The sequence below is a fragment of the Colossoma macropomum genome, unplaced genomic scaffold, assembly GCF_904425465.1.
Source record: "Colossoma macropomum unplaced genomic scaffold, Colossoma_macropomum, whole genome shotgun sequence".
NCBI classification, from domain to species: Eukaryota; Metazoa; Chordata; class Actinopteri; order Characiformes; family Serrasalmidae; genus Colossoma; species Colossoma macropomum.
The window spans coordinates 20,498,774-20,512,702 of record NW_023494795.1 but is presented as its reverse complement, the minus strand read 5'-3'; the positions used below and the strand labels follow the sequence as shown (position 1 = coordinate 20,512,702).

At 38.6% G+C, this 13,929-nt stretch overlaps 1 protein-coding gene across 1 annotated transcript in view; it reads left to right on the top strand.

Moving 5' to 3' along the window:
* The first annotated feature begins 754 nt into the window (after positions 1-754).
* Positions 755-13,929, top strand: part of LOC118815573 (mitogen-activated protein kinase-binding protein 1-like) — a 28,155-nt gene continuing 14,980 nt past the window's right edge. The window contains exons 1-11 of the mRNA XM_036581786.1: positions 755-905; positions 4,107-4,198; positions 5,042-5,104; positions 5,577-5,634; positions 8,114-8,284; positions 9,416-9,553; positions 10,389-10,571; positions 11,775-11,935; positions 12,517-12,706; positions 13,369-13,506; positions 13,714-13,898. Coding sequence (XP_036437679.1) covers positions 801-905; positions 4,107-4,198; positions 5,042-5,104; positions 5,577-5,634; positions 8,114-8,284; positions 9,416-9,553; positions 10,389-10,571; positions 11,775-11,935; positions 12,517-12,706; positions 13,369-13,506; positions 13,714-13,898 — 1,484 coding nt within the window. The 5' untranslated portion in view covers positions 755-800. The remainder of the gene's footprint in view (positions 906-4,106; positions 4,199-5,041; positions 5,105-5,576; positions 5,635-8,113; positions 8,285-9,415; positions 9,554-10,388; positions 10,572-11,774; positions 11,936-12,516; positions 12,707-13,368; positions 13,507-13,713; positions 13,899-13,929) is intronic.

Here is a 13,929-nt window from a genome sequence, read left to right as displayed (position 1 = left end):
AATAGCTTTGTGTCGATTAGTCCATTCTGGGAAATGCACATGAATGTTATGGCCATGAGCACAAATAAAGACTCAAAACTGGCTGCAGTCAGAATAATAGTGGGAGTTGTTTTGAAAGTGGCTGTAAATGTGTAAATTTACGAATTTTACAACAGTGCTGCTCTTTGTACGCTATAAGTTTGTAGGCACTTGGTTATCCAGCATTTCTAGTGAAATGTGGGGTATTGAGAGGGTTTTTGCCCCTTATTTGTTGGATAGGGGGCAGATGTTTGAACATTGCTGTGAGGATTTGATTGCAGTCAGCCACAAAAGCATTGGTGAGGTTATGTTCTGGATGCTTTTGGACATATTGTGTAGAGTGGAAGGAAGATCATCAGACTAATTGTCCTCAATGCAAAAAGTGAAATTGTGCTAATCAGGAAGTTGGCGCGTGTCTAGTCTAGACTAATGAACGTTAAACGTCAGTAAAGTTTGATCCAATCAGATTGAGCCTCGCCCCGCCCCCTTCCTTCGGTAGGCGCTAGAACACACGTAGAAAGAGCACAGCGGATCAATGCAAATCAGCTGATGGAAGTAGAGGCTGCAACTTTTCCAGCCATGGGCTTTTCTCATCCTGAACTCCCTTAGAAACATTAATTATTGTAGAGAATTCGTGTAACTGGCAAAGCATTGGTTCGGAATGTTAATGCTTTAGTTTGACGCTGGAAACTTTAATGCTGGATTGTACGAGTCATATGAGCTCGGCTGCGCATACAGAGGGTTCGTTTAAAAACGTCCTTTTCGTGCTGTGATTGGTGACCATGGAGGGCTTGACCATCAAAAGTAGAATTAAAAATCTGCTTCGCTCGCCGTCCGTCCAGCTCAAGAGGAACAAGCGTGCCGTCAAAGAAAACCTGTGTAACAAGGTAGAGTTCCTGTCCAACGTTCCTGTTCACCTAACAGATCTTTATTCATGGTCACTGGTGGGTTTGATAAGTGGGGCATTGTGTATAAGAAATGTAAGCAAGTGAAAATTAAACTTTTGAAAGCTGATGGATATGCATGTGTAGGTTTCAGGATGGCCTTCAAACAGCAGGAAACTTTCCTCAGCAGTAGATCTGTGACTGTAATTGTGAGCATCAAACCAGAGCCATTCTCACATTGTTTTCTGCGGAGAGACTCTAGTCTGTTCTCACTAAACCTAGAGAAAAATGTCTTTCTTAAGATTGTCTCAAAGAAATAAAGCTTATATTGTATTAATGGAGGATCACTTATTTCTGAATTCTTTCTCCTAACCTCTCCCTCTTAAGAGAAATGAGGGGATTAACATCTTCAGCATTTCATTGTAAGAAGTTCTGGTGATAAATGAAGAAAGCAGGAGTTCTCTTTCTATGCTGAGAGAGGGCTGAAAGAGTTCTGTTGTCTAGAGTAGAGAGAACGGTGAGATCTTACACTCTTCTGGACGTATTCAACCGAGCCTGGGGGGAGAAAAGTCAGACACGAAAGAGTTAATACTTTATAATCCAAAACATTTAATCCATAACATATAATCCATATGAGTCACAGTACTTTGATCAAGGTGAGAAAAGAAGGTTATTTTTTCAGGAGCCAAATTTCACAGCAGAGAATGACTCAAGTCTCACTCTGATTTCAAACAGGACTTAACCGTGTCAAGGAGAAGTAGATGAGATTAAGAGGAGATCTCATTTAGAATATTTCTTTCCTCTGGGAAGCTGTAGGTGTCTAGACAGAATGGTTGCTAAGAGTCTTTTCTCTAAAACCACATATAAGCTCACCAAACAGAATGTCAGAATAGTAGACCAACATTAGGAATACATTCTTTAGTGTAGTAGAGTGTAGTATTCTCTTTACTTGAACAATGTTAAAAAACTTCTTTACAGGACAGCTTGCTTTTTGTTAAAGAGAAGGACCATTTGAACAAGCAAATAACACTCAAATGTCTCTGAGTTGTCCAGGTACTATATATAACCCTTAAAGAACCATTTAAGGGTGTATTGTATAGTATAGTGTAGTATAAGATGTGTTTTTCAATGCTGTTGTTTCCTAAATGCTCAGCCAGGGCTCTGTCTCAGTGGTTTAATAAAACTTCCTTTACTATAAACTTTTCTTGATTTTGCCTGACCTGGTAGCCATATGGATCCACATGCTATGTTAGCTCTGCCAGCATATTTAGTGAGACTATGAGCTACAGATTAGGAAAAATCAAGGAAAGCACATCCACTCCTAGAAGAAACTGTTCAGAGCACAACTGCTGTCATTGAGGTGGTATCCTTAAGAGTCTGTCTACAGTACCTTTAGTAAGCGAATGTAATTAAGATGTATTCTATTTTATTTATGTATATTTTTAAATCGCATTGACTCCATATCCTCTGTTTTGTTTCCAGACTTTTAAAAAGTACAAAAAAGAAAAAAAGCTATTGCATTGTGTTTACGCTGGGCGAAGCTAAAATTTACCTGGACAGTAAAGATACCTTGATCATCTTTTTAGCCCCCAAGTACTTTTTTAATTTTGATGTTTTGTCAATTTTGTCAACTTTATAGTGACTCAGTGTTGGATTTTGCTAGGCTGGTTAACATTTCTTGAAGCGTGAAAGGTGTCTTCACAGATAAGGGCACATTTCTTACTTCATATAAGAATTTTGAATCTCACTGTTAACAAACAATTGTTAGGTAAAGAACATGTTTTGGCAGATCTAAGACTGAGTGATGAAAGTAACCAGACTTAAAATATACCCATGTTAAAGTCACCCATGTCAGTGACTTTAAAAAATAGTCCAACAGTGCATTTGATGTAATTTTACACAATTTAAAATCTAAAATTAAAGTATTAGGTAACATGTTTTTGCAAAACACTCGCAGAAGAGTCAATCAGCGTCATTGATTCCTGACTGATGATAAACTCAGCTGTCCCTCAGTGAGTTAAGGCCTCTCAGTGTTGACTTTGTATTTGTTCCTTCGAGAGTAATGAAGATTTTTAGTTTAGAGTTCTCTGTACCTCGATCAAAATACAAAAAGGAAAACAATGTCATTAAGACATCTCAAGCATGACCTTATTTCTATATTTTGTCGCTTGTTTTTGTAAGATTTAATACAATTCAGGTAAATATTAAAGGTCCTATATGTAGGACAAAAGTGGTGTTTTGCCTTAGTGTCTGCCCATGTAGCTTGTCAAATTAGCTATAATTGCTAAATCCTTTTTTTAACTTCGACTGCATGGTCACTCAGTATCTGAGTAAGTTGATCACTGCATGTATAAAGAACCACAGTCGAGGTATCAATGAATTAGGTGTGATTGATGAACGTTAATGACTGAAATTATGATTTTCAGGTGTCTTATAGTGTCTTTTATATTCCAAAGTACAGCACTATGCAAATGTGAGAGACCACCTTTCATTTATTAAATTTCTAGTCAAACGACTGTTAAGAAATAGTTATTCATTTTCACGAGATATTTCTGAGGAGATTAGATGTAAGATAAGCCACTTGCATAAGGAAAGGAAAGTCAATGAAAAGTAAGGCATCTCCAACACTGGAGTTCCAAATGATTAAAAGATATACAGAAAAGGGGCTACTAACAATCATGCAAGACATGACAATCAAACTCCACTGTTACTTCAGATCTAAATACACAAGTGTTTCTGTTCATCCTTCCACTGTGAGATGACAACTCAACATTCTGGGTTTGAAAGGATAGAAGTCTGTCAGGAAGCTGTTAATGAGAAAAAGAAATGGACAAAAAGGAAGAAAGTTTGCAAATTAAAGCCAGAAGCTGCTGGTCTTCTCAGAACACTGGACTGACCACCTTAGAGTCCAGACCTCAACATAATTGAATGTGTTTGGGATTACTTGGATTGTGAGAATGAGGAAAAAAGCAACCAACTTCTAAGACTGAACTTTGGAGGTGTAGAAAAATATCTGTACAGATTTCTTTGAAAGCAAGTCACCTGATAAGAATGGATGCTGTAGTAAAAGTAAAGTGGACACAATAAATACTAAAAAAAATGATATTTCTTGTGGCTTTCTGGAGTGTTAACAAAGTATGTATGTTTTTCTTTCCTTCATTGTTTATGTTCTAAAACATTGTCTTAAAGTCTCTGGTGTTACAGGTGACTCTAGAGAGAGTACTTGGTATCACAACTTCAGGAGGTAGCGGATTGACGTGTGACCCTTGCTCGGGTACAGTTGCCTATCCAGCTGGGTGAGTAACGTTCATGTAAGCAACTAACAAGAGGAACCCAGTGTGATGTGATCACAGTCTGAACCTAATTTCAAGTTGGCCTTCATGAGAACATTTAGGGTGATGCTATTTTTCAGTATATTTCAGAAGGTGACCTGCTATTTTGTGAGCATTTACAACAAAACAACTACAGCAAGCCTTCTCAGTAAGGGTTTAGGGTTTAGCCTTACTGAGAAGGCTTGCTGCAGTTGTTTTGTTGCAGCCCTAATGAGAACACTGAAGGAAATGGTACGGTTTAGAACTGAAAAGCTTTGCTGTCTTAGAATGTTTTGTGCTGTATTGACACAACAGTGCAGCCCTTAATCTCATCCCTGCTAAATGAACTGTGTGCAAGAATCTCAGCATAGGCTCAGTCGTTTCCTAACTAGTGCTGTGTAAGCTGTTTTCAAATCAGTCTCAGTCTTGTGAGGTGTAAGCAGGTCATTAAGAATAATTACAGAATTCCTTTAAGCGGTTGTTTTTTTCCCCTGGTGTTAGTACTTACAGTAGTGTTTTGAAAACCAGTGTATTTATGATAGTGTTAGAATTAACTTTTAGCCAGACAAAATGTACAAGCACCACACAACAGGCTCATCTGCTGTGGTCAGTGTCTGCTCTATATCCTCCAGAAGTATGCAGGTTCTGGGTCTTTGAGATATTGCAATATTTTTGCATGTTACCAAGTGACCATGGTTTTCTTTGCCATGAAAATCTTTGAGGGATTTTGAGCATGTTCTGTGTTCAGTTCAGTGTCAAGCCTGTTATGCAAGCACCTGGAGCTGCAGCCGCCCTAACTCTGTGTGCTGTGTTGTGTGGTCGTTTCAGGTGTGTGGTTGTGCTACTGAACCCCAAGAAGAACAGACAGCAACACATAATTAACACGTCCAGGTGATGAGCTTCATTATCATTGTGATGTTTTCTGTTTATGGGTTTTGTAAAAAAAAAAAGCAACTTTTAGTTTCTTCTTACTTATGTTTTTTTTTCTTTCTTCCTTCATTCTTTCTTCTTTCATTTTCTGTTAATTTCTTTTTTTTTCTTGTATCTTTTTTATTCATTCATCTCTTGTCTCTGTTTGTTCTTTTTAATTCTTGTTTCTTATTTCTCCCTTCATTCTTTTTTCGTTCTTCATTGTCCTTCACTTTCCTCCTTGTCTTCATTCTCCTTCTGTCTTCTTCTTTCTTCTTTTTCTTCTTCTATTGTCTTTGTTGCTGCTGCTGTTTTGCTTTTCCTTCTGCTGGTTCTGCTTCTTCTGTCTTTATTGTTGTTTCTTCTAAAGCTGTTAAGAATTATGAACAAAAGTTGCAGTCGGTTTTACACGTTCTCAAGATGTCACATATCTGACTGTTCTCTCTTTCTACAGGAAAACTATCACTACTTTAGCCTTTTCTTCAGATGGCAAATATCTTGTCACAGGAGAGGTAACATATCATCTTCACAGTTGAATCAGTAGCAGCGTCTAATCACTGTAATGTTGTGACCATGCATGAAATTTGGCAAATGTTAAGATTTTGTGAGATAAGCTCATGATAATGATATTATTTTTCTGGCACTTGATAAAACGCTAGATATTCTGGCCTTCATGCATGTTTAAAACACTGTACGTTGCTAATGCTCCAAATACGGTATGTAATGACACGGTTCCAAAGCGTCCACTCTCGGCTCCGCCTGGCAGGCCATAGCGCCGTTTGGGTTTTTGGGTTAGGGTTGTAGAGAACGGTTCAGCCTATGAGAGCCATGTCTGCACGCTGATCTCTGAAGCACATTAGACTAATCCTCTCCATCTATTACCAGCCGATTAAAGACTTCCTCTAGAGTCGTTGCTCTGCATGCTGGGGTTGCCATGGCAGCAAGAGACAGAGTCCCAGAGAGTTTACTCTGGAGCTGACGCATGGGGATGTGCTTGACTTGCTTTAGCGTTAGCGTTTTATCCTCACTCCTCACGTTTACTCCAGCATTTTATGATTAATTCCTTCCATTCATGCTTTGCGACCCCAGCTAAAGCATGTCTCTGTGTGAGTGATCGTATCAGGGTAGATAGCAGAGATGATGAGACTACTTCAGACAGAGGAACCTGAATACTTTAGGCTGGTGGATAATCTTATCAACAGCCTAATCTTGTTTTGTGCTGTAGAACGTGGTATTGACTTTGACCACTGTTATGGTATTGAAAGGGACGCTGTTCTCATGATGTCTGTGTGCGTGTGAAGTTCTTTCACATTAAAAAGAAAATGAAGAAGAAATAAAATTAACATAAAGCCCTGCAGACTCTACTAATAAAACTTGTATAATACCTTTCATATGTAAATGTAGCTGTTTCTCAGTAAACAAAAAAAGTGTAAATGCAGTGCTGAGAATGCTCCACCACCCAAATAGTACCTGCTCTGTGAGGGTTCATGGGGGTCCTGACCACTGAAGAACAGGGTAAAAGAGGGGCTAACAAAGCTGTATGCAGAGAAACAGATAGACTGCAGTCTGTAATTGTAGAACTACAAAGTGCACCTATATAGTAAGTGGAGCTGATAAAATGGACAATGAGCGTAGAACCAAGGAGGTGGTCATAATGTTATGCCTGATCGGTGTATGTATGTATATTTGTGTGTGTCAGTGTCAGTGTCAGTGTCAGCCTTATGCAATGTTTAGAACTTATTTCTTCACATACGTTATTGTTAAAACGTTTGGAATAAATTGATCATATGATTAGTTAGGAAGTGCTCTTAAATCTTCAGTATTTCAGTATTTAATATTATTCAGTATTTCAAGTTGTTGGGGACCAACAAGAAGTTATCTGTCTCAACGTACCATCAGATTATATGAGAGCTTTCTAGATGTTAATTTTATTATACCTCCTACACCTTTCACTGTCATTATAGAATCATCCACAATTCTGTTCATCATTCTGGACACATCTTCATTTTTACAGATTCCTATGAATTATTTTAAAAGCATGAAGTCATAGCATATCAGCATACTTCATGTTTTCGTTTGGTAAAATAATAAAAAAAATAATAATTCCTAGGATTTTTTTTTAAAGTATGAAGTTTTAAAACGTAGAATATCAGAGTATCAGCACTATATTAAGATAATTTTATAAATGTATCTGCAGCCAGTCTGTATTGTTATTGTAGTTATTGTACTGTTCTGGAAACAGTCATTCCAAACTTTCAAATGGTGGTTGAAACTTTTAAACAATCAGGTGCCCTAAAACTGACAATATGATTAGGCACTTTTAGGGCCAATTCACTAATTGAAATTCACCATTGGCACTGCATTTTAGTACGATTCCAAGCTTAATCAACGTCCGGAGTTGCTAAGTCTGTTGTAAACATGCCTGCTCGTCTCTTACTACAGGGCTACAGTAGTCTCTAGAGTGGGATTCCCTGCGTTAAAGCCAGGAAAACCTCTTCTGGTGATGTATCTTGAAGGTGGAAGTGTGTTTTGTAAACCTACAAGTTCTTTGCGGTGGGCATTTAGTGGAAGAACTCTGATCAGTGAAAATACAAAACCAATACTTATTTGTGAATTCTGTCAAATCAGTGAGGCTGTGGTATGCAGTGCTGCACTACAGATACTACATAACTTAACTAATAGCTTATTAAGTTCCCCGTTAATTCTAAGCAAGTAATCTTGTTTTTGCCAAGCCTGACTAATGTTGTTTATAATCCACACTGAGCTTCTTGCTCAAGCATTCACTCAAGTCATTTACTTAATAGCTGCTTATGAAACATTCTAAAACGGCTTGTGGATGTAGCATGTCTGCTAGACTAGTTAATAATTTCAAAAAGCTCATTCAAAAGCAGCAGGAATGAGCAATATTAGCCTCTTATTAAATGTGAGTATTTTTGAGATGCTTTTTTCTTGCAGTAAATAGTGTATGCGTCTGTTTCCCTTTCTTCTCAGAGTGGTCACTTGCCTGCAGTGCGGGTGTGGGATGTGGCTCAGGGGTCCCAGGTGGCAGAACTGCAGGAGCACAAGTATGGTGTGGCTTGTGTGGCCTTCTCCCCCAACAGCAAATACATTGTCAGTGTGGGCTACCAGCACGACATGAGCGTCAATGTGTGGGCCTGGAAGGTAAACTGAATAATGACTAGCTGCTTACTCTTAAAGGGAAATTCCACTGATTATTTATTTATTTTTATTTATTTATTTATTTATTTTCCCCAAAGTTTCTTCATGATTAAATGGGTAGGATGTGAATCATTCTGAGTGGTGTGGTGTGAAATGCTCTAGAAAAAACTTGCCAAGTCAGAATTGTTCACAGTGATGGTAGAGTTTTGATCTAAAACATACTTTTTAAAATCAGTTTATGGTGAATGGGCTATAAGGTAAATTAGTGCCCAGAGAAAGTATTTATTGTATGTATTATTATGATAATTTTTATTTTCCCACTATTGTACCATCATCAACATTACATACCAAGTCTTACAACACATGTAGGCTCACTGTTCATTTTGGATAGTAAATAAAATGTGTATGTTGTAGATGTTCCTCGTTCCTATCACCACCACTGTAAAGAAATCTGAGTTTGTAGGTTTCTCTAAATTAATCGTTTCACATCAGACCACTCTGAGTGACTTTGATTACATCCCAGTGATTGAATTGTGCAGAATTTGTTTTGTAAAAATTGGTCTCATTCCCCTCACAAGGAAATCCAGCCTTTATTTTAAACTGACATCTATCTGTCTCACCTGTAGGCTTCCCTGTTTCCTATAATGAATGGAAAATTGTTGACTTGAAATGCTTGTATAATAAGACACTGGGACAGTTGCTGAATTATGCATATTAACGTTTATTCAGAATGCAGATTTTTGTAGGACACTTTCATGAATTTGCTAATTACAGGGATTTGTAAATTTAGCTGTTAATCTGTATATTTGTTCTTTCAAGATGACAGTAGTTTTCCAGAAGGATGAAGTTGTGATAATACTTCAGGTTTTCACAGGCTTTTGCCTGATTGAGCACAGATGACTTGAAAGCAAGTTTCAAGTCAGTGGTTTTTCAGTTCAGCAGAGGGATGTGCATCAAAGTTATTATTCATAATAAATGAAGGTGTGATTCAGATGTGGCAGATGGAGGTTGGAAAAACCCTTGAGTATTCCATCAACATCTGCTAATCAATGGGGAGCCGCAGAGATGATGATGATGATGATGATGAATTTAATAAAGATGAGTGAAAGGCTCTTTTTTGCATTGCTCTCACAGAAAAACACGTTGGTGGCTGCTAACAAAGTGTCCAGTAAAGTGACGGCGGTGTCTTTTTCTGAAGACAGCTCCTACTTTGTGACAGCTGGAAACAGACATGTCAGGTTCTGGTATCTGGAACCCTGCAACTCTAACAAGGTGCACTTTTACTGAGGAACTATGTCTGCATTTGTTTGGATTACAACTGTACCAGCTGTTTTGGTCTGAAATATTATAGTGTGAATGTTTTGTGTAATTGGATGTAAACCACTCTGTGCATAATTTTTTATATATAATAAAACTTATTTTCACATAAATTATATTACCACTTTGTCTGCAGGGGAACATGCTTAAATATGGCATTTTCTGGAAATTTTAATGCACAATTTCCATTTATTAGTTGAGTTTAACATGTTGAAACAATTTAAAATATAAAATTCACCATAGCTTCTGCACAGAATGCTTTAAAATGTGCAGAAGTGTGTTCTCTGTAGAGGATGTGTTAACTTATTTTCACCTAAATATTTTGTTTACATGCCGTCTAGAGTCTGATTCTAAAGATTCAGTGCATAAAAACATCCAAAAAATGTTTTAAATTTGTATCTGAACTGCTCTCATTGTTTACTTTGTAAGGCTTGGTTGTAACACTGTGTTAAGACTAAAACCCTGTTTGGTAGCTGCACCTTAGCCTAGCTAGATCTTGCTAAGTATTGGTTATATGGTGCTTTATTACAGGCACCAAGAGAGTAATTCTTAAAAACACGGGTGAAAAGTAACACTCAAAGTTACTTTATGGTGCTTTTATGGTACAAAACAGTTTTCAGGGTGATTCTCGAGAAATATCTGCCCAGCTGCAGTGCTTTCAAAGGTGATTATGCTATAGTATGAGAAGATGACCAAAAAGAATATCTGCTTAATGTAAATGAATACAGTGTCTTGCCTTGATGTATCATGCTTTTTGCCAACTTTTTTCAACCTTTCAACTTCACAACAGCTTTCAGCCCCTGTTCCTTTGCTCGGCCGTTCTGGCCTCTTGGGAGAACTACGAAACAACTTCTTCTGTGATGTAGCTTGTGGCCAAGGCGAGAAGTCTGAGAGCACCTTCTGCATTACTTCTTCCGGGCTGCTCTGTGAGTTCAATGAGAAGAGGATGCTGGATAAATGGGTAGACTTACGGGTGAGTGCATGCCAGTGAACCATTTCTGTTTCCACTCGAGATAAATAACTCGGCATGTGTAATGTATGTAGCTTAGTTCAGCCTTTTCTACCAGGAGAGGTAACACTGATGTGAGTAGTGGCCTAATTCAGATTCCATTGCTTCTACATTCAGTATCAGCTTAACACAGTCAGGTTGGCCAGGATTGTTGGGTCTGCTTGTCTGGAGTTCTCACGCTGTGTACCTGTGACAACCGCTCTTCGTTCTACTTGGCACAGTTACTGTGCTGATTCTGCTATGCATATATAGAGACCGCAGTGAGATTAGGGTTAGACAAAATGTTTAGCAATGTGGTGTCCAGGTGACAAGCTCCTTAAGCTCCTTTCCTTCTTTAGTGCTAAATGAGGTCAAAACCGAAACCACTCTATGTGCGTGTGCGTGTGTGTGTGTGCGCGTGTGCATGTGTATGTATATGTATAGAGTCTAATAGAGTGGACAGTGAGCACTGCTGTGTCTGATCCACTCATACCAGTGCAGCACACACTAACACACCACGACTATGTCGGTGTCACTGCAGTGCTGAGAATGATCCACCACCCACATTATACCTGCTCTGTAGTGGTCCTATGGGGTTCTTGACCATTGAAGAACAGGGTTAAGGGGGCTAACAAAGTATACAGAGAAACAGATGGACTACAGTCTGTAGTTGTAAAACTACAAAGTGCTCTTACACGATAAGTGGAGCTGATAAAAAGGACAGTGAGTATACGCGCCGTTGCAGAAAGGTCACAATTTTGATTCACTGCATGTAGCTAAGAGGTTGTGCTCACCAAGTTCAAAATCGTACAGTTCCCAAATCACCAGGATATGAATTCTAAACAGGGATTTTTACAGTATCAAACTCATTTCCAGGTGCACTCTGCATGGAACTTAAGAACATGTTTCTATAAGTAATTATTTATTTTCTTGAATTTCTCACTTATTGGGCCGCAGTCACAACGGCACATCATGTCAGTGGACCATTGATAATTGTTACTTTTAGAAAATCTGCCCTGTTGGTGAGGTTATGTTTTTGAGGATATCCAGGCCATTTTCTTTTAACATTTTCTTTGCTTATTGTTATATAATTATTATTATTATTATTATTATTATTATTATTATTATTATTATTATTATTTATTTTATTTTTTTTTCCCTTCTCCTTTGAATCTGGGACCCCTGTAGACGAGTACAGCACGTGCCCTGTCTGTGACTGAGGACCTGATATTCTGTGCGTGTGCTGACGGGACAGTACGGGTCTTTAGCCCTGCTGACCTGCACTTCATCTGCACCCTGCCACGTCCACATCACCTGGGCACAGATGTGGCTGCAGTCACTCAGGCCAGGTGGGTCCATCTAGAGCCTGATCTTACAAACTTACAGTAGATTGATATTGTTGAAATTTACACTGTTTTCTCCGCTCTCTGAACATGCATAACAAAAACAATCATTACGCTTTTGTTTTTTTTGTTTTTTGTGCTGTTGTGGGGGGAGAAATCACTCTTTAAACTATTTCTCCAGCAACCTTTATTTTCTTGTAGAAAACATATTGCTTTTCCTTTGTTTTGATGTTCACAGAACAAAGTTTAGAGGTCGTTTGGCTCTCTTTGCTAAGTGGATTTATGAGAGATTGAATGAGGAAGGTGTCTTAATGCCAGCATCTTTGTTAAGCTGTTCTTTTAAAGCCTTTGTTTTATAATTCAAACCCCAGACTGTGTTTAGGATCTGTATTCAGTTGAGCTGTTAATACTAAATGTGGTTGTGTAACCATCACTTTTTCAGGTCAGTGCCTCTGAACTGGGTTTTCACTGCAGCCTTAATCTACAGTTTATCCAGTAGGCTATATGTGACTACACAGTTCTTTTACTTGTTTCAAGTATTCCAATTAAGTCCCAGTGAAGTCTCTCTATTCTTCTTTATTTTTCAGTCACCTTTTCTCCAACAAGCCAGATGAGCACTACCCAGACTCTGTGGCAGTGACGTATGACCCTGTTAACCTCTGGCTGTCTTGCGTGTATAATGATCACAGCCTGTATGTGTGGGATGTGCGAGACTTGCAGAGAGTGGGCAAGATGCACTCTGCCCTCTACCACTCTGCATGTGTGTGGGACTTGCAGGTAAATACTAAATCTAAACAGAAAGCTAAAAGCAGAGGATGACTAGGTGCACTGCCTGTCAACATTTTGGAAACACCTCTTTTTGGATATATTTATTTTTTAAGGAATGTTTAATTTTAAATGTTACTTTTCCGTTTCCTAATAGATCATTTGTAACTTATTTAGTTGTGCACTAAAGCTTGGGTATATTTGCAGCCCTCAGCTTCATGTTCATCAAAGTGTTTTCCTTAGTGTGAAAAGTAGGTTTTTCACAAACTTTAAAACCACATATTGAAATTATTTTGGCTGAAGCGTTTACACACCTGAAAGGTTTGAGTGCAGGCGGGTGTTGACATCATAAGAAGGGGATAAACTGAATGAGGTATATGCCAGTGTAGTGCTTCTAAACAGCTTAATATTTAACATATTAAGCAAACAGAGGAAAAAAAAAACATACTTGTTTAACATCAATCTGAAAAGCTAGGTTATCACATGTTTTGGCAGGTGTGCTTCAGAGAAGGTTTAGCTCTGGCTTTTTGAACTGTTACCCTTCACCTACCCACATTACTTTGCAGTCTGGTAGCTAGTAGAGCATCGATTGTGATTTTGTGTTTCTATACTGGAGCATAGGTTGTCATCTTGTATTTGTATAATATGTGAAATATGTCAACACTATTCTCCAGATATACCCTAAATCTAAAGACGGACCACCAACTGGGCTTGATTCTTCAGGATTATTCTTCAGCTGCTCTGCAGACAACACGGTTCGCATGTGGAGCACAGAGGCACACATCCCAACCAACGGCAATGTTCTCAGCAGTGTGAGTCTACTGTTTGGTTAGTGATGCCTGTTGTACTCGTTCCAGAATGTGTTCATTTAAAGCTGAGTCTGTCCAGAAGATGGTGCTGTAGCTCTGAGCCAATGATTTTTTGGAGCCATGTGCCCTTTTTTTTTAGTGGTCTTGTGGAAAGTCGGGACTGGATCAATTAATGAAAATTCTCATGTTCAATTCTCAATCACTTTATAGGATCTTCAGAAGGTCATTTATATAGACAACAATACAGCAGCCTTGCTGGATACAGAGGGAACTTCAACTAATGGTGCAGAGAAGTCCGAGGGTCAGACTGCAGAGAGTCGGACAGGCATCAAAACCATCTGTGTGAGTCCGGATGGCAAACACCTGGCCTCTGGAGACCGGACCGGCACACTGAGGTAGTGCATACATCAACTTTCTGGACATTGT